The sequence below is a fragment of the Canis lupus genome, chromosome 9, assembly GCF_048164855.1.
Source record: "Canis lupus baileyi chromosome 9, mCanLup2.hap1, whole genome shotgun sequence".
NCBI lineage: Eukaryota > Metazoa > Chordata > Mammalia > Carnivora > Canidae > Canis > Canis lupus.
In genome coordinates, this window is record NC_132846.1 from 49,905,442 (window position 1) to 49,926,132 (window position 20,691).

Sequence of the window (20,691 nt, forward strand, 5' to 3'; positions counted from 1 at the left end):
CCATATCATAGAATTGCAGAAAGAAGAATTATGTAGGATAATTCACACAAAGGGCTTAGCTCAGGATCTGGTACACATAATCAACACTAACAATGCATGGAATCAGAATACCCAGGAATGGGGCTCAGGCATCCAGTTCTTAACAAGCTCTGTAGGTGAGGCTGACACACAGCCAAGCTTAGGATTACTCTTGGACCTGGCCTCTGCCCCCACCACTGCATGTGGGAGATCTAGAATGTTCATTCCCTTCTCTCCCTCTCTCACAGATTAAAGCAGAGGTCAGAGGGGCCTTCCCTTTGGAAAGGGTGCATGGATGCCAAAGGAACGTCATTCCTTCCTTCCTCCCACAAGCACTCACTGAATGTGTGCCAAACACCGTGTGGGGGAAGGACAGGCAGATGGTCAGGTGTGACTCTTGTCCGTGGGGGGCTAAATGCTCACAAAGGAAACTGCCTGATGACATGCACTGTGGTGAAGGAGCACAGAGTCCCTGGGCTCTGGTTCCAGATTTGCCCCATTTGAGCTTCTCTGAGCTGTTGTTTTTACATCTGGAAAATGAGGGGGATGGACTGGATGATTTTTGAGGCCTTTCCATTCCCGAAATTCTGTGAATCCATAAGTGCATCCCTAAAAACACTGTATGATAAAACTCAATGCAAAGAAAATATCAACTTAATTAAAAATGGCCAAAAGATCTGAATGGACACCTCAACAAGAAAGATACACAGATGGTAAATAAGCATACGAAAAGATGCTCCACATCTCAGATGATTACAAATTGCAAATTAAAACAACAGTAAGATACCACTGCACACCTATTAGATTGGCCAAAACCCAAAACACCAATGACACCAAATGCCGGCATTATGCAGAATGTGGAGCAAAAGGAGCCCTCATTTGAAGCTGATGGGAAGGCAAAAATGGTACTGCCGCTTTGGAAGACAGTTCAGCTGTTCCTTATAAAGAGAAACATCATCTTATCAGACAACCTAGCAATTGGTAGTCCTTGGCATTTGCCCAAATGAGTTGGAAAATTATGTCTACACAAAAGCCTGCATGAGAAATGCTTATAGCAGTTTTGTTCCGAAACTCAGAAGCAACCAAGATGCCCTTCCATAGGCAAATGGACAAATTGTGGTATATCTGGATAATGGAATATTATTCAGTGTTAAAAAGAACTGGGCTATCAAACCATGACATGGAAGAAATTTAAATGAATATTGCTAAGTGAAGGAAACCGATCTGGGAAGGCTATATACTGTATGAGTCCAACTATATGATATTCTAGAAAAGGCAAAATTATGAAGCCAGTTAAAGGATCAGTGGTTGCCAAGAGTTAGCAGGGAAGGAGAATGAATAAGGGTAACACTGGGAATTTTTTCGGACAGTGAAACTATTCTGGATAATACTGTTGGCAGATATATGTCATGTATTTGTCCAAATTTATAGGATATACAATGCCATGAGTACACCCTAAGGTAAACCATGGACTTTGAGTGATAAGGATGTGTCACTGTATGTTCATCCATGTAACAGGTTCCATTCTGGTAGGGGTGTTGTAATGGGGGAGACTGTTGGGAGTGTACAGAGAGTATAGTTGACCCTTGAATAACACAGTTTGAAACTACGTGGGTCCGCTTATACATAGATTTTTTTCAATAAATATAGTACAGTATATAAATGGATCCTCTCTTCCCTATGATTTTCTTAATAATATTTTCTTTTCTGTAGCTTACTTTATTGTAAGAACACTGTATATAATACATATAACACATAAAGTAGGTGTTGACTACATTTTCGGTAAGGCTTCTGGTCAACAGCAGCCTATTAGTAAAGTTTTTGGAGAGTCCAAATTTATATGCAGATTTTCAACTGCATGGAGGTCAGTGTCCCTGACTCCCAAATTGTTCAAGGGTCAACTATAAGTGGGAAATATTTGTGCCTTCTGCTCAATATTGCTGTGAACCTAAACCATTCTAAAAAATAAAGTCTATAAAAAAATCAAAACCAAAAACAAATAAAATGCCAAATAGTGTATGGTTAAGGCTTTGGAGTTCAACTGTTTGAGTTTGAGGCCTGGCTCTACCTAACTAGCTGTGACCAATAGCAAATTAGCTCAACATTCTGTGCCTCGGTTTCCTCATCCTTAAGATGGGGATGATAATAGTGCCTGCTTCATGAGTTTTTGTACAGATTAAATGATTTAATAAATCTAAAGCACTTAGCACAGTGCTTGGCATTGGGTAAGTGCTCAATCAATATTAGCTGCTGTTAAAAGATAAGCGAACCTTTGAAAGAACTGATTCCAATTGATTGGTTGCCTTTTGACCATAGTAATCCTTTGGATTGTTTATCCCTTAGGATAAATAATCAGATGCCTCATGGGATGACTTCTCTTTGCTGTATGTTGGGGTAGAAGATCTTTTTAAGAGCCAGAGCTTCCAAGCCCATACATGTTCTGAGGCCCAGAGAGCATGCCTCTAGATGGGACTATGCCAATGAACCAGGCAGAAAAAGGAGTGATGTATCTATGTCTCATTGGCCTGAGTGACCTGGCAAATCCCCCTGTCCCCATTCTTTCCTTCACCAACCAAGCATTGTTGTGTTTCTGATGTTACTCTGGGAAAGAAAGCTCTGTGCTTGATTAAACTAAGATTGGTATTTAAGCTTAAAGTCATCTTACTATCTTTTGACTGTAGCAACTGGCCTTGAGCACCATGGGCCGTGAGGCATGAACTCATCAACCAGTGATGAACTTGGGACACTGTGTTGCATACTTAAAATGCATTTAATAGTTATTAGACATTTTCCCAAATAGTTCTAATGGCATTATTGTGTTTGGAAATTATGCATATATACACCAATACAAGTAGTTTGCATTTCGATTTAGGATTTTTTTTTTTTAAAGGAAATGTTCTTTTTGGCCGTAAGAATCTTAAATGATATATAGTGCTTATTGAAGTAATTAAGAATTGTAGGCACCACCGTTGACTTTGGCCAAAAAGGGTCACCTTACACATTGAGTAGGGAAAAGAAACTGTCTTTTTTCTCTGACAGGCAGAATTCTATATTTCCCCTGGATTTATTTTATTTCAATCCTACTTTGTGTGCTCATGGTCCTCTTTTGAAGAGCACCTGGCTACCTTCTTTTGAGTCTGGGCCTGTAGGCCTTGGCTCATCTCTGGATGACTCCCAGCCTGGGTCTATGGTTTGATGGCACTTGGCAGCATCTGCACATGGGCCAGAGGCAGGGAGCTCCCGCTACCCTTGGCAGAAGGTACGGCTGTGCAGGCTGGATGTGCCTGAGTGGCTGGCCCAAGGGTAGCATTGTGGACTCCGGCCCCCCATTGCTCTCAGAGGAGTCTGAGAACCAAGCCCCTGACCACGGAGGCACTTCACCCTGATGCTTTGGTAACAATGGGAGGAGGGGTGACAGATGATGATGCCCTCTTTCAGTGAGCTTCCTCTGTGAGACCATGATTACTAAGCACTGTGGCTTGGAAAAACCCTTTCTTCTTTGAGAGGCCCCATCCCAAATAAGAAACCTCCCAAAATCAGAAACTAAGGTTTTACACATGGACCTCAACACTTCTGTTCCTAGTACCTTGGCCAGTTTCCCAAATGGGTTTAGCAATCTCCATTGGAGGGTAACATTAACAGCACAGAACGATTGCATGGAATTTCTATTTCCAGAGTGAGTCTTCTATTGGTTCACTTTATTCTTTTGTCAAGCCAATAAGAAGGTAAGGAATTATCAACAAGTCCTGTGACACTGGGAAATGCCCTTATGAATACATACCCAACCATCCGCAGACAGTGGGTTAGGCACATCATATGTGGCCTCATTAGTCCTCATGGTGCCCCTACACAGTAGGAATTCCTACCTTCACTTTACCTAAGAGTATAACGAATCCCAGAGAAGAGACTAAGTCTTGGGGCTGGGATCTGAATCTTGCCCCTGCTGTGCATGTCACATGACATTTCTGGGTCTCAATTTCCTTACATGGAAAATAAGGGGCTTATTTTTTTTAAAAAATATTTATTCATGACAGACACAGAGAGAGAGAGAGAGAGGTAGAGACATAGGCAGAGGGAGAAGCAGGCTCCATGCAGGGAGCCTGACACGGGACTCGATCCCCGGTCTCCAGGATCATGCCCTGGGCAGGGGGCGGCACTAAACCGCTGGGCCACAGGAGCTGCCCTAAATAAGGGGCTTATAATATGGATGCTCTAAGGTTTTTTTTTTTTTTAAACTTTTTTTTTTAAAATTATTTATTTATTTATGATAGTCACACAGAGAGAGAGAGGCAGAGACACAGGCAGAGGGAGAAGCAGGCTCCATGCACCGGGAGCCCGATGTGGGATTCAATCCCGGGTCTCCAGGATCGCGCCCTGGGCCAAGGGCAAGCGCCAAACCGCTGCGCCACCCAGGGATCCCTGTAAGGTTAATTTTACTTCAAACTCCATGATTCTATGAATATTATCCTCTGCCATAAAAAAATGGAATTGAAGTATAGAAATGATCTTCACCTACTGCCACATAAAAAGCTAGAGGGGTAAGTGAGTCCTCCTCCAAACCAGATCTCTGGGTTCCCTTCTTCTTGCTCTAGCGATGAACAGTTGGAGTGGCTCCTGGTATTAGGGAATTGAGATCGATGTGTTGCATATCCAGTTGGCTTCAGTGCCCTTGTCTGTTTAGCTTCTGGGCAGTCTTCATTGCTGCCAGTACCTTGTCTCTTTTAAAAAGTTCTGGCCTCTCCTCCCAGGCAGGCAGCAGCCTGAGACTCTGACCCAGGCTAGGTTCCAGGAGCCAAGGCTGGACACCTTATCAGGGGCGATCCAAACTCTAACATTCAAGAGCTCCCTTCCTGGGGTGCCTGGTGGCTCAATCAGTGGAACATGTGACTCTTGATCTCAGGGTCATGAATTTGAGCCCCATGTTGGGTGTGGAGCCTACTTAATACAAAATAAAATATATTATAAAAAAAAAAGAGCTCCCTTCCTGAGCCCTTACTTATTTTAAGCACTGTTCCAAGAGCTTTCCAGGAAGTAACTCTTTATATATTAATATATAAATATATGTATATCTTTATAATACCTCTATGAATTGGGTATTATTACACTCACCTCATTTTAATATTAATGAAATTGAACACAGAGAGGTTAGGTAACTTGCCCAAGGCCACAACAGCTAGTATGCATCAAAGACAGGAACAGGGATAGTCTGGTTCTGGAGCTCACTATGCTATATTGCCTTGCACGATGCACTAGCCTTAAAAGACCAGGTTAGCTACCTGAAAACCACACCTATGGCCATGGATGACAACCTGAGACACCAAGACAGTGAACAAGTCTGAGAGCATTAGGGCTAGGCAGTGGAGTCTGAAGAGATACCCTGGAGCACTAACTCTTTGAACTAAGTGTCCAGGAAGGAGACTTTTTTTAAAGTGGCTCCACACCCACCGAGGAGCCTAACACAGGGCTTGAACTCACAACCCTGAGATTAAGACCTGAGTTGAAATCAAGAGTCAGATGCTTAACCAACTGAGCCACCCAGGTGCCCCTCCAGAAAGGGTTTTTTTTTTTTTTTTCCAGAAAGGCTTTAAAAAATTTATTTATTTATTCATGAGAGAGAGAGAGAGAGAGAGAGAGAGAGGCAGAGATACAGGCAGAGGGAGAAGCAGGCTCCACGCAGTGAGCCTGAAGTGGGACTCAATCCCGGGTCTCTAGGATCAGGCCCTGGGCTGAAGGCGGTGCTAAACCACTGAGCCACTAGGGCTGCCCCAGAAAGGCTTTTTAAAGTACATTTCCCCCTAAGTTCGTGAGTGGGATAAGCCTGGGGCACCAACCTGATTTGGATTAGAGTTTCTGACAAATTGAGGAAGGTTGATTCTGATGGTTTCTCTATCTGTCTCATAACACCCCTTAATTCTCCTTTGCACACGTGCATTCATGTAGTTAATTAGCTAATGATTCATTCACCAAAGAACTGGGCCAATCTTGTTCATAACTGTATTGCTATAGCCCTGCACGTACAGATAATCCAGTATTTGTTGAATGAATGAATGAATGAATGAGTGAATGAATGAATGAATGAATAAGTGAAAGTCCGGCCCTGTGGTCTGAAGTGTCCTTTCAGCCAGAGCTCTTGGGGAAGGCTTTTGGAGGGGAGGGTGCAAAAACAACAAGCTGGCATTTAAGGAAGTATTTGAAAGGAAAGGCAGGCTTTAAAAAAGAGGAAGGAGAGGATTAGGGAGGTGTATTTAAGAGATAGAGAAACACTGGTGGAGGCGAGGGTAGGGAAATGTGGGCATAAAACCTGAAAGGGAGCCTGTGAGCCTGGCCAGGGCTACCAAAGGAGCCCTTGTCCAGAAGCCTCCCTCTGTGGGACTGGACGCGTGGCCTCCCTCGAGCCTTGTCCTGAGGCCAGCCCAGAGATTTCTCCTGCTACAGAAGTGAGTTCTAATCGTAACTTTCTTCTCCTCAACTGCCCAAGGACACCAGATTCCCCCTAGGTTCCTGACGTGGTAAACTTTTTTGGTCCCTGGGTGAGTTTCCTTGAGTCTGGCCTGGGGACTCCCCCAGCCCAGGTACCAGAGCTGCCAGAGGGGCTCTCTGGAAAGCACAATCGGGCCAATTGAGGGCAGCAGCTTGCTTAGAAAAGCAGGCACCAAAACCTGGTCTGGATTTCCTTGGAGCAGGAAGAGCTTTCCTAGAAGTGAAAATCCCAACCCTCCCCCACTGACCGGGCCCACACAACAGCCCAGTCATTGGGCCCCCTTGGCTCCTTCCCACACCTCTCTCTACCACACCACCAAATTGTTGAGTGTAAGAGGAAACACCACCTCCCGCAGAAAACCTAGGGGACTTTTTTTCCCCTTTAATAAACATTTGCTGAAATAACTTTTTATTGGTGGTTGTTTTAAAACACATAGCATGAAAAGCGTCCTGAGAATTATTCCCATCATAACTTTTGTCTGGCTAGATCTGTGTCATCAATGGGGGGCCTCCATTTCCTCGCCTATAAAATATGGTCCCTTTCTCATGTAATATCCTACCAGCGTACACTGCACCAGGAGTGACTGGTCATTGCATTCTGCTCAGCACCTGTTCAGTGAATTTTCTTTAAGTGCCAAGGGCCTAGACTGCTTTCAGCATTATTGGAGATACAAAAGAAGTTATGTGTTATTTCTTATCCCCTGCTCTTCATTTATTGGAATGCCAAGTGTAAACTCAGTACATGATAGGTGCTATTGAAGTTAAAAATGTAAGTTGTTGGGCACCTGGGTGGCTCAGTAGTTGAGCATCTGCCTTCTGCTCAGATCATGATCCTGGGGTCCTGGGATTGAGTCCTGCATCAGGCTTCTTGTAGGCAACCTGCTTCTCCCTCTGCCTGTGTCTCTGCTTCTCTCTCTCTCTGTCTCTCATGAATAAATAAATAAAATCTTTTTAAAAAATGTAAGATGTTGGGCAGCCCGGGTGGCTCTGCGGTTTAGTGCCACCTTCAGCCCAGGGCCGGATCTTGGAGACCCAGGATCGAGTCCCACGTCGGGCTCCCTGCATGGAGCCTGCTTCTCCCTCTGCCTGTGTCTCTGCCTCTCTCTCTCCCTCTCTGTGTGTCTGTCATGAATAAATAAATAAAATCTTAAAAAAAAAAGTAAGATGCTGTCACTACCTGTGAGGGAACTTCAAGCTCACTGGAATGACCATACATGTATGAAATAGAATCATTTGAAATAGTGTATGATTTTGTTTTTTTAAGGAGATAGAAGTTTATTGAATACACTGGAGGGAGTGATGCGCAGGATAGTAGAGGAGAGGCTGTCTGCAAAAATAGCATATGATTAATGTTAGATGGACAGGGAAGTGCTACTTAAGTTTAGAAGACGGAGAGATCACTGTGAGTCTGATAGATCTAAGAAGACTCCATAGAAGCAGGGCTTGGGTTGGCTAAAGTGTGATGTTGATGGTGGTGGTGGTGCTGCTGCTGAATATAGCCACAGTTATTGAACTCCCAGCATGTGGCAGCTATTGATATGGTGCTTAATAAGTATCTCATTTAAGCTTCCCACCAACCCACTAATGTAGGTACCATCATTACCCCATTTAACAGATGGGGGAACTGCAGTCCACATGTTTTATTGAGGAATCTGACCAAACTATAGTAACACCTTCTGGGAGCAAAGGAGGCAGGGATTAAGAAGGAAGGAAAGAATGGAGAAGGGTCTTCAATCCCTCTAGAAGCAGTATTAATATGGATTCTAGGTGGAAACAACTTTGTAGCATAATGACTACATTTGCAGACTAAAATCCCTCTTTTAAAAATGGCTTGAGGCTTTTTGAATATGCATCCCTACGGTAATAATGTACCTTTCAGATCTGAACAAATGCAACCGACTCATCTTCAATCTGATGTCTCTGTGATATTTGACCATACTGACAACACACTTTGGTTTCCCTGGCAGTGGAAAGCCTATACCACTCCTGTTGTTGAGGGAGGGAAGATTTGAGGAACCTTGAGGTTTTATGATCCTTCCTTTCTTCTCTCTTCTGCGGCTCCCTTTGTCTGCTAACTTCTTTGCTTCCTCTTATTTCTCCAGTTTGTTCATTATTAGCATCTCCTAAGACTGAGTCATAGACCAGCTTCTGTTTACTCATTCATTAACTCAGAATTTGTTAATCACCTGTTATTTGAAATTTCAGATTTCTAAAAATCATCTTTGATCTGAAGGCGCTTGGTGATTCTATCTAACAATCCTGTTGTTAATCTCAGGGAGCACCAGTATATGAATGCCTTACACAACACCACCCCCAACATGGATCTTTCATCTTTCTCCCCGGGTGTTTTCAGAACAATTTTGAGATATAATATTCTGAGTGCAGCATGTATCACATTTTCCTTAAAGCACTCAGGTCCTTATTTTCCCCATTTTTGTGAACATCATTCATCTTCCTGGGCCTCTAGTCTGTCATCCTTTCTAGGCAGGGATGATACCTTCTTTTTGCTTTGCCTTCTCAAACAGAATGGCAAATGGTGTGTGGTTCATAGCAAACATTCAAACAAGGTTGTCTGACTAAATTATTTAAATGACTAACTGAACCCTGAGCTGTAAAAAGACAGCTCGGTGCAGTTCTGTATTTAGTCTCGGATGGTTGAGTGGCATTTGATGGATGAGGCAGGAATAGTAAGCAGATAAAATTCCCCAGTGTCAGTTCAGCTGTCCTTTATAAGCTTGACTTTGGGGCCATTTTATTCATGTATTCTTCAGCTTTTTTTTTTTTTTTTTTTGGTGGCAAGTGTCAGAAAATCCAACTTAAAGTATCTTAGCAAGCAAGAGAAAGGAGATGTATTGATTCCATCACTGTGAAGTCCAAAGACTTAATTCAACATAGTCTCATGGCATGTTAGGTTCAGGGACTCATGATGATCTCACAGCTGTTTCTCTTTTTGTATGTGTTGGCTCTCTTTTCTGTGTGTTGATTCTGTGCTCAGTCAGATTCTTGTCACATGACAGGAAAGATAGCCACCAATGGCCACCAACTACATTCTCACACTGGTGTTTTCAAGGAGAGGAGTGCCCCTCTTCCTTAACATTCACATATCAAATCTCAGGGAAGACTCAGATTGGCTCTGTTTGGGTCACGCGCCCATCCCTGAATCAATCACCACAGCTTTGAAAATGGACTACTCTAATTGGGCAGCTCTGGTCACATACCCATATTTGGTAGAGGTGGTGAAGGGGCACCAGGATTGAGACTCCTCCAGGGCCACAGAGAGAAGGAGAGAAGTGGTTCTTCAAAAAAAAGGAATGCTGAAGAGAACAACATACACCCACTACACTTCTCTCCCTAATTCCACCTGGCCCAGAATTTTAACCGGAGAATTTACCGTCTCTTCACCCTCCAAAGACTTATTGTGTTAGATTAAGGAGAAAGTGCTGGGCTTTCCCCAGAAATGTCTACATTTCTATGGGTGCCAATTTATTATTAAACTTTTAGACATGGGAGTCTGGATGGCTCAGTAGGTTAAGCACCTGACTTTGGCTCAGGTCATGATTTCAGGATTCTGGGATCAAGCCCCATATCAGGAGTCTGCTTGTTCCTCTGCCCCTGCCCTCTCATGCTTGCACACACACACACACTCTCTCTCTCTCAAGTAAATAAGATCTTTTTTTAAAAAAAATTGTTTAGACATACCTGTTGTTTTATAAAATTCTCATTGATTATTGGAAGAAAAGCCTTCTCATTCTCAACTCACAAATTTTCTTCTCCAATACTTCAGCCTTGGAAAAAATATAACATATATATTTAATATATATCATATATGATAATATATTTCAATAATATATAATATATAAATGTATATTTTATATGTTATATATATTTAAATATATCACATATATGTATCTTTTAAAACTTTAAATCAAACCACTCCTCAAAATCACTACCATGGAATTTCTTCTCTCACCCTAGGAAAGAGTGTGGGAGGCTTATTTCTCCTGGTAGGTGTTTGCTTGAGCAAGGGAAGGGCAGGAGGAAGAAACCATCATGAACAGGTCTCTGTAATTTGCAATATTTAACAGCTAGTTTCAACTTCTTGTTTGATTTCATAATACCATCCTGCCCTTCAGCATAGAATTCTTTATGGCATTTTCTTTAAAATTAGCAAATTAAAAAAAATACCCATTTTTGAAAAATTTGTGATAACTCCATGAATGACCAGGGACACAGAAAAATTAATGCTGAAATTGGCTTTGTGTGTACCAGGAACTGCAAAATCAAATGCCCCCAGGGGCCCAGCAGGTCCTGTAAATGACCTGGCAGGCTGGGTGGAGACAGTGTCAAGCTGGGCTGTTTAAGTCCCATCTCAAGGAGGCGGCTTCTAGTGGGCTGCAACCCACCGCTGCCATTCAGGAGTACATTCTGTGGTGGATATTAATTATTCACTCCTACATGATTTCTTTCTCCTCCATGGTACCTGGGATGACTGAGCTTCCTTATCTCTTTGAGATTAAAAAATGGTCATGTGACTTGCTTTGGCCAACATAAGCTAGAGCGACATGTTTCACTCCAGGAGGAAACCTTTAACTGCTGGTGCCTGGTCCTCTCCACCTCTCTCTCTTTCCCTGCCACTGTGGCCATGGATAACACCTGTTGATACGATGGGGCAATACTGAGCCATCACCGTAGGACTTCTGCCCTGGACAATTACCTGAATCCACAGATGTCTCAGGTAGGTAAAAAATAAGCCTTTTTTTGTGTTGAGCAGCTGAATTTTGGAGGATGTTTGTTAATATGGCATAACCTATTTCATCCTATTAAATGTTTCCTGACTCATCTTTCTTGACAGAAGTTAGAGATCTAGAGTTTTGTGTGAAATCTTTGGTACGTTAAAAAAAAAAAAAAAAAAAAAAGTAAGGTTGAGTCAGCAAAGCCAAATTCAACCTGCCAGTTTGTAATTTTTGGCCTACACGGTTTGAATGGAACAACTGATGAATGTTTTTTCTATGGTGCAGCAATCTTGTCGGGACTCCTACAGTGCTTATCATCTGTGTCACATAATCAGTTCTTCGTTACTCTCAGCCTTGCTGTTTGTTGGTGTTCAAGACCTTATTCCTAACTAGATAGGAGGTGGGGACAAATGAGGAATCACATCTTAAACCTTGTGTACCTCACAGGCACATGACTAGTTGCTTGGTTGATTTCTCAGAACTTCCTTCTTTAATGTTGGAGAAACAGTTCTAGCCATTTCACTTTTTTCCTGTCTGCAAAGAGCTTTGGAGTCACTAATGTCCATTAAACTTTCAAAGGCAATTGTCCAAATAAGTCAGAGATGCAAAACTCAATGTGTTAATCAGGACTTTTCTAGTTGCACTACAGATCTTGCTTGACTTCCAGTGGGGTTACATCCCAATAAACCCGTCATGAGTTGAAAATATCAAAAGTTGAAAATGCATTTAATACACCTAACCTACTGAACAGCATAGCTTAGCCTAGCCTTAAACTTGCTCAAACACTTACATTAGACTACAGTTGGGCAAAGTTACCTAACACAAAACCTATTTAATAATAAAGTGTTGAGGGTACCTGGGTGGCTCAGTCAGTTAAGAGGCTGCCTTCGGCTAAGGTCATGATCTCAGGGTCCTGGGATCGAGCCCCACATCAGGTTCCCTGCTCAGCAGGGAGTCCGGTTCTGCTTCTCCCTCTGCCCCCTGCTCACATTCTCTCTCAAACCAGTCAATCAATAAATAAAATCTTAAAAATAGTAAAGTTTTGGATGGCTCATGTAATTTGTTGAGTACTGTACTGAGAATGAAAAACAGAATGGTTGTATGGGTACAGAATAGTTGTCAGTGTATTGGTTGTTTACCCTGGTGATCAAGTGGCTGACTGGGATCTGTGACTGTCAATGCCCAGAGTCACGAGAGAGTATGGTGAGCATATCACTAGCCCTGGAAAAGATCAAAACTCAGACTCTAGTTTCTAATGAATGCGTGTGGATTTTCTACCATCATAACACTGAAAAATCATAAGTCAAACCATCATAAGTTAAGGACTGTCGTAATAGGAAATCTAAATTCAAACTGCCTTAGTTAGGTTGGATATAATTTACTGATTCCTTCAGCTAAAAATTCCAGAGGGAATGATGACGTCAGGCACGGCTGGCAATGCCATCTGAGCTTGATGTGTCTCACTCTCTCTTGCTTGGCTATCCTCTACTCTTCTTTGCATTAGCTTCACTCTCAGTAGTGCACCTCTGGCAGTTTCAAGTCAAGCTTCTGGCAGCTTCTCTTCCCAGCAGATCCTCAACATTCCTAGCCTCATCAGACCCACTTAGGATATGTGATAATCTCTCAGTTTGGCCATTGGCCAGGGTTTATTAATCAGGCCTTTTGTAGTTGCCAGTGATAGGAAAGCTACATTTAAACTGTCTTAGGCTGGGTCTCTTGCCTGTCCCTAAGAGCCAGTGGTAGGTCAGCTCCATCCAGCAGGGTTGGAAGAAGTAGGCCAATATCTCCATAAACAAGTTGGTGTATGGCCTCTCCCTCCAGCTACTTCTAGAGGCAATGACTAGGTAGAGATCTGGGAGGGGGCAATGTGGCTGGAAGGGAGAGCTTGAAGCTGTGTTTACATGGCATTTCATATACAGCTGAAAAACATCTGTATGAAATAATGGAGAAGACCTAATGGATAGGACAGGGAGGTGGAGGGGGCTAAAGATCGCCAAGTTACTCCTGGGTGCCACCCCTGTAGCGTATTTAATTCGTGGGGGAAGCAAAGGCCCAGCAGGACTGCCGGTGGCCCAGCTATGTCCAAAGCAGGCCCTGGAGAGGACTTGCTCTAACCACACACACTAATTATTAGCCCCCACACATAGATCAGTTTAGTTTTTTCAAAGCCCCAGACGAAGACGCATAAAGTAACGTTGCCCCTGTTCAATGTTTTCTTCCATATAAACGTCCAGACCTCATTTTCGTAGGGAAACATCATAAGGCAGTTTCATAGTACCCACTTTGATCTCTGTGCTGTAGTAAAGGTGTAGTTGGCCTTTCTGGGGCTCAGCGTCATGTTCTTCCACAAGACTATCGGATTTCTACTCATTTTCCACTGTATATTCTTTCAGGACCTTACTTTGTTTTTACTTGCTAACTTCAATGTTTTGAGGGAGACTGCTGATGGTGAAGGTGAGAAGGGTCAGTCAGTGTCATGGGTGCTCGATCCTGCCCCCACGTTCCCCAGCGAGACCAGTCCTCTCATCCAGAAAGCTTCCACCGCCCGCACTGGGAAATAAGCAGAATAAAACCTGACTGTACTCACACCGAAGAGACAGGCTCATTCCGTTTTGCTCATCTGCTCCCATCTGTCTCAAGTCTTGTTGTTTCTTTCACTCTGAGCATCTGTGCTCCAAGAAGGCATGAACTTTTTCTTTCACTTCCTTTCTTCTCTGGGTGATGACCTGACATCACTCTGGGAAGGAGGCTGAAGGTTACTGAATATAAACACTGTCACTCACTCCCATCTGGCTTAGGCAGAAAGGTAGGCTGGGCATGCCGGGGGCTTGGAGGTAGGCAATGCCAACCGTGGTGCCAAGGCCTTGGGAGCCGCGTGTATGCAGGAGGGCTCGGTGTCTCGGTGCCTTTACGTCCTGGAGGGCGCATTTCCTCTGGAGTCGCCATTAACCATCGACCACTCGAGGAGGATGAAAGGTGGGAGTGGGTTGGCCGTGGAAGCCCTAATGGGGGCAGAAGGCCCCCGGGTGGGCCGAGGGCTGGGTCTGCTCGGGGCAGTGTCCCGAGCCGAAGGGAGCCCGCAGGGGCCGGACGGGAAGCCCAGGGGTCAGCCTGCGGCGTCCCAGGGAGCGCAGCGGGGTCGGCCGCAGGCCCGGAGGAGGGCAGCCCGCTGCGGGCAGCCCCGGGGCTGAAGGGCGCCCGCGCCGCCAGGTGGGCTAAGGTGGGGGTGATCCCTCCGCCCACCCGGCCTTCGCCCCGGCTCGCCACGTCCTCCCCTCACTCGCCCTCGGTCCTGCCACGTCCGAGGAGGGGAACATGCCGGAATGCCCTCAGGCGGGGGGCGAGCGCTGGGGCGGCCGAGGGCCCGGCGAGGCTGGGATGCTGCCGGGCCCGTCCCGCCGCGCCTTCCGCTGCCTCTCCCGGGCGCCGGCGGCCGCGTCTCGCTGGGAGCCCCGCGCGGGGATGCTCTTACATAACCGCCGCCGCGTCCCGCTTCCCCGGGGGTGGGCGCCCGGGGCGGCGCGCGGGGCGGCGGGCGGCGGGCGGAGGGCGCCCGGGGCGGCGGGGGAGGTGAAGGTCAGCGGGTGTGAGCTCCGGATCCACACCCCCTCCTCCCTGTCCCCTCCTTCCCTTCCTCTCCGTCCCCCTCTGACGTCTGGAGCTGGCAGCTCGGCGGGTTCCGCATTCCCGACCCCTCCCCGCCGCCCAGGGGCCGCTATATAGCCGGGGCTGATGCAACCCGTCCCGCCGCCCGCCACAGCCTGCGGGAGGGACGCTCGGCGGCCGCGACGGGGGGCGCTGGCGGCGGCGGACGCTGCAGCGGCGGCGGGGCTGGCGCCGCGGCGGCTCCCGGGCCGGGACGGGCCTGGGCACCGGGCGGAGCTCGGCGGCCGGGCGGCAGCGGCGCTGCGTGGGCACGGCGCCTGCAGCCGGGCCCCGGCCCCGGGGGCGCCGCCTCCGCCTCCGCCCGCGGCTTGTGCACGGTGGGTGCGAGGGCGCGCGCCGGGGGGCGCCGGGCCGGGCCGGGCGGGGCGGGGCGGGGCGGGCCGCGCGGGGCGGGAGCGGCGGGAGGGGCGGGAGGGGCGCGCCGGCCGCGGGCACCTGGGGACCGAGGCTCCCGCAGCCGCCGGGGCCCGCGAGCTCCGTCCCGGCGGGGGGCGCTGCAGCACGGGCCTCTCCCGCCGGGCGCCGCGCCGGGGAGCCGCTGGCTGCCCTTTGGTTCCCGCCCTGGGACGGGAGGCTCCGTCCGCTCCGCGAGCACCCGGGGCGCTCCCTCCGCCTCCCCCCCGCGCTCTCCTCCCCCGTCCGTTTGCAGGGAGGTGCTCCCTTCGGGCGGCCGGGAACACGGGTGAGTGGGGGAGCAAGCCGCCCGGGGTGGGGGTGGGGGTGGGGGTGGGGGTGGGGGGAGACGGGCGGTGGGACGTGGGGTGGAGGCCGAAAGGCCAGGGAGGTGCAGGGTGCCGGCGGTGGAGGGGTGACAGGGACCTGCTGGCAAGTCGTGCCGGCCCCCACCCCCCTCGCTGGGAGGAAGCGCTGCTCTTACAGGACCTGGAGAAGCGCTGGGGCTCTCGGTCCAATGAAGAGGGCTCCTCTCAGGGCCATTGCTCTGGGGTTCCGGGCAGGGAGCGGGCCTGGGGGCGGCCCGGGGGCCCTGTGGGCTCCCCCTGGCTCCCAAGCCAGGTTACATAAGGAAGGAAGCCTGCTCCCCTAGGTAACCTGCCCCTCCTCTGCTGCCCAGCCCAGTTTAGAAGACTGTCTTCTGCCCCGCCCCTCAAAGGAGCTAGAGGGATTGGGCCATAGGGCCTGGATCCCTAGACCCTGGGGTGGCCGACCCAGGCTTTGCCTGGGTCAGTGGGAGGAGCTGGGGAGATGGGAGGTCTTGGCTCTCCTGGAGGGATGGATGGGCCATCCTCGTAGCTGGAGAGGCTGGTGGAAGAGGAACTCAACTGACCGCTTGATTCAGCTCCAGTTGCAACGTTGCCTGACCCTTGCTCAGTGTAAGGCTCTCGCTACAGTGTAAGTCCAGGGCATCCAGCTATGACCTGACCGCATGTGCTCAGGGCAGACGTGCTGGGGTCTGTCTCTCAGAAAAAGGGCTTGCGGACTGTGAGGGTATGTGTACCCAGGTGTCAGTCTTGGTGGACTCTCCTCAGGGTCTCACTCTGAGGAGCATCTCATCTGAAGCTTTGAACTGTGATTGGGTGCCTGCTTGTCCTGTAAGCCCTTGCTATGAACTGTGTTCCCATATCATCTCCCTTCCCCACCCCAGCCCACCTCCTTTCCCTGAGGGTTTTTAAAAACACCTCCCATTGCTTTCATCTTTCCAGCAAATCTGGCTGCAGCTTGGATGGACGCCTTATCTTCCTTTGCAGGTTTCTAGGGGAGAGTTTAACTAGGTATCAGGTGTGAGCATGGCTCTGGTTTTATATATAAACCTGAGGACTGGGGCCGAGAAGCAAGATCTATTCTCGTGGTGCCTCTGGCTGGTGAAGGTTTTGCCTTGTTTAAAATAGGGAGGACAGATTTCTCAAAGACTCTTCTGTTCCTCTTCTTCTTTGGCTTTGGTTCAGAGCTGCCAGCAGCTCCAGAATCTTCCTGAAGAGCTGGGTGCTGTGAGATTTTGAAGGGCTGTTGGAAGGCATGCGTGTTGAGGCCTCTGACTTTCCTCCTAGGTTGGTTGCAGTCACCTCCAAGGAGATGTGTTGGTAAGTGCTAACAGTGTCCCCTAAAGAAGGATTTGGTCGAGGATCTCTCTACTCAATAACTAGCTTTTGCGGCCACCAGGGTGTGTTGTCTCCCCTACCTGTTTGCAGGACCTGTGGGCATCTTTTCCAACCTGCAGAATCCTTGGCAGGATGGGCAGGGCTAGGCTCTCTGGGCCTTGTTTGTCGCGGGGCTGCTGGTATTGCAGCAGGCCGCCTCTCGCACCGGTGTCTCTGTTTCCAGCTGCGCTCTGGAAGAGAGGGGCCCGTGCGATTCCAGGTTGGCCTGCTCTGTGTTCATTCTGCCCAGCTCAACTTGAGCAACTAGAGCCAGGGCTGAGGGCAAGCTACATTCTTTTCTGCTTTTCTGCTGCAGGATGCAGTTTGCTTTTTTCCATGCGAATGAATTATGTTTGAAACCGAAATGGGAGGAAGAGAAAAATACAGTGAATGTGTATGGGTATGTGTGTGTGCATACCTATATAGGCTGGGGGGGTGGGGTGGTTAGCAGACACATTATTTTTCCATTTTCCTTTAATTAAGGCTCTGTGGAGGTGTGTTTGAAAACAGAGGGTCTCCTATGCCTTTGAGGAGGGTGAGAACACTGTTTTGGCTGCGTCCCGGGCCATATGCAGCATATGGTGGCCAATGAAACTGGGCCTGGCTCGTTCTGTTGCTTGTCTTGGCAGTCGGTTCCGTGGCTTGTGTTACCAGCTCTGGAACTTACGGGCTGCCAAGCTCTGTGTGCCTGTGTGTGTGTGTGTGTGCGTGTGCGTGTGCGCGCGTGTGCACTCTTGTGCGTGTGTGTGGTTTGGCCTCTCCAAGCTCAGCAGAGACAAATGCCTTAGCGACCCAGGGTTGGATTTTTCAGTCTGTGTTTCTTTACACTCATTGCTAGCTGTGGGAGGCCCGGCCAGAGCTCACCGTTCTGGCTTTTTTTTTTTTTTTTTTTTTTGTATTTTATTTATTTATTTTTAGTCTGTTTTCTTGCTGCAGCCTATGGGATTCCATTTGTGGAGTTGCATTTCCAAAGCTTTAGCTAGCCAATGGTATTTTTTAAAAAGGGCCAAGAATTTGTCACACACTATGTGCCTGTCTGTGTTATGTATCATACTATGAACTATTCACACCGATGAGCAGAGATGGGGTGAGTTGGGAAGAGAGGATGGAAAGCTTACCCAATGGTAATCTTCTCACTCTTCGCTATTTAGGACAAGGATCTTGGCAGAAATGCCTTAATGTGTATTTATTGAGCATCTACGATAGGCAGGGGAGAAAGCTGTGTTTACAGGCAGGGCCTGATCAAAAGCATGTCTCTGGTCTCCAGGGAAGAATCTTTCCTGGGGGGAGATGTTCCAGTTTCTTCCATGGCTAGATGGTTCTGCCAGGGTCATGCATGCCAGTGTGTCACTCGGGTGGCTTCTCCCAATCCCTGCCATCCCTATCACCCCTCTCCTTGGTGAGGATATAAGGACTGACCCCTCCTAAGCAGTGCAGGAATACAGTAGGTCCAAGGACACAGAAGATGCTGGCCCTCTGCCTCTAGAGGCAAAGGTGGAAGACACTGGTCGTGTCTTATTGCCAGTGATCTCTGCCCCTGGAGGAAACCTTAGGAGAAACCAAGGCAAAGGACAGATGCTGGGCCTCCTTCCTGCAATTTTGTACCCAGTGCTGATCTGGCATCCTTTTTCCTTTTTTTAAGATTTTATTTATTTATTTAAGTGAGAGAGAGCGCAAGCAAGGGGACAGCAAGAGAGAGAGAGAGAGAGAGAGAGAGAGAGAAGCAGACCCCCTGCTGAACAGGGAGCCTGACGAAGGGCTCCATCCCAAGATCCTGGGATCATGACCTGAGCCAAAGGCAGACGCTCTCTCGATGGAGCCACCCAGGCGCCCCGATCTGGCATCCTTTGTTTCTCTTCTGCAGTACTGGCCTGGATGCAGGATGGTCTTGCAGGTTGGGGTTTACAGCTGCAAAGTGGGATGGCAGAGAGCCCTCTGGGGAAGAATCCTCTTCACAGCCATAGGAGAGGGAGATCTATGCTAGGTGGGAAGTGTGAGGAAGGGATGTCGAGGGGTCATCCAGCACTGATATCCCTCCAGGAAGGAAGGCCTTCATGACTACACTGACTTCACGCTCACTAGGTGCAGGCGCGGTTCCAGGTACTTTCCAAGTATTAGCTAATTTAATCCACTTCTCAGCCTTACAGGGCAAATAACATTATTTATGACTCCCACTTTACAGCTGAGGAAAGTGAGATGCGGGGACATTAGGGAACTCGCCCAAGGTCACACAGCTAGCACAGGGCAGAGATTGCAGTCACCCTCAGCTGATCGGGCTTCAAAGTTCTTACTCTTAACCGGCAACCTCCGCCCCCCCCCCCCCCCCCCCCCCCGCAGAGTTGAGGCAACCATCGGAGACCCTTGTGCCGCCGCCCCTGTTCTCAGTCTCACAGATTTCTCCATTCTTTTCCTCCTTGCCTTCTGGATCATCTTATCTTTTGGAAACTGATTTACCCACATCATTTCAGATTCCAGGAGAGAGATCATTCTGGATGATTCCGTAGCTCCAAGAACAGGTTTGCTATTTAACTCTCTGAGATTCACGATAGTTAGTACTATGTTTTGTGATCACTGGCCTGCTGCTCACACCCCTTCCTGCCCAGGGACTTCTGTCCCCTCCCTTCCCATTTTCCTCCTGGGAATCTATCTTCCCAGGCTCTGGCTCCCAAGAGCTCCCCCCCCCCCCCTCGCTGATTCTCAGTTGCTGGTTACCTGCCCTTGACTTCTAACTGCCCTAGAGTCCCTGGGGCCTGACCTGGAGCAGCCTTACTCCTTAACTTGCCCCCCCACTCACTTCCACTTTCTCTTAATGCTGAGCTTTGTGGCTTTGGGCCTTTTGCGCTCATCACACACCCAATTCCTGGCTCCTGACGCCAGGCCAGGCCAGTGATTTGCCTGGGTGAGGGGGTGCGGGGCCGGCCTTCTCAAAAGAGGCCCAGGGACCTTCAAGCTTCCCTTAAACTTTTACTTCTATGGACAGAGAGTTCAGGATGTGGATTCTAACTTTCTCTTAATCTGCCCTCGTCCCCTTTTCGTCCGTCTTTGCCGTTCTATTTGATGATGACGATTACTGGGCACTTTCTAACAAGAATAGCCACCACTTGACCCACCACTGCAAGATTGTTACTTATTTGTAGATATTTGCATTGAAAAAAATTTGATGTCTTACAGGGTTATATACAGTAACCAAGAGAGGAAAATCAGAGGAGAAAACTTAGGTTACCTCTACCTCTCCTTTCAGCCAAATTGACTGTTCATATTAGGATCTTTCAAGGCGACCCAATATCTGGAACTGAAGTGTATTATGGCTTTTCTTCTGCTTGTATAAGGCAGCACCCTGACAGCGTGCCTGTGAGCCCCCAAGGACGTCAGAACAGGGAAAGACAGATGTCACATCTGTCACATCTTTGTTTTAGGTTCTTACCTCTTAGACCCGTCTGGTCCCTGTCTTTTCCAGGCCCACTTTTAGGGAGCTACGTCACATTTCTCCGAATCTTAGGCTCAAGAACAGCTCAGGGTCCACTATGACCTCCTGAGCATTTTCTATCTCATCCATGCCTTACTTGTCAGTCTCATTCAGATCCTTGCATTACCCAGTTTTTCTTCGCTGGCTAGTTTCCAAGTTGTTCCTGGTCAATGTCCCCAGTCGCCCAGATCTTTTTGGATTCTGGGCCTGTCTTTTGAGGTCAACCCCCATC

General features: G+C 48.0%; 1 protein-coding gene and 1 long non-coding RNA gene across 10 annotated transcripts in view; one reads left to right on the forward strand and one right to left on the reverse strand.

Moving 5' to 3' along the window:
- Nucleotides 1-14,654, reverse strand: part of LOC140640258 (uncharacterized) — a 29,517-nt gene extending 14,863 nt beyond the window's left edge. Inside the window, exons 1-2 of the long non-coding RNA XR_012036911.1 lie at nucleotides 13,819-14,654; nucleotides 10,198-10,283 (exon numbers count right to left, since the gene is read on the reverse strand). This is a non-coding gene — a long non-coding RNA (uncharacterized lncRNA). The remainder of the gene's footprint in view (nucleotides 1-10,197; nucleotides 10,284-13,818) is intronic.
- The window catches only part of JDP2 (Jun dimerization protein 2), a 143,926-nt gene that overhangs the window by 87,523 nt on the left and 35,712 nt on the right, over nucleotides 1-20,691 (forward strand). For 4 of the 9 annotated variants that reach the window (XR_012036908.1, XR_012036909.1, XR_012036910.1 and 1 more), the window contains exon 1: nucleotides 14,052-14,207. The exons of 1 other annotated variant lie outside the window; for it this stretch is intronic. Coding sequence is in view for 2 of the 8 variants with exons in the window: in XM_072839348.1 (XP_072695449.1) it covers nucleotides 14,111-14,207 (97 nt within the window). In the remaining 6 variants the exon portion in view is untranslated. Of the gene's footprint in view, nucleotides 1-13,906; nucleotides 14,208-15,107; nucleotides 15,215-15,426; nucleotides 15,580-20,691 lie in introns of those variants that run through there. 4 more of the 9 variants (XM_072839353.1, XM_072839349.1, XM_072839350.1 and 1 more) reach the window with 4 other exon arrangements.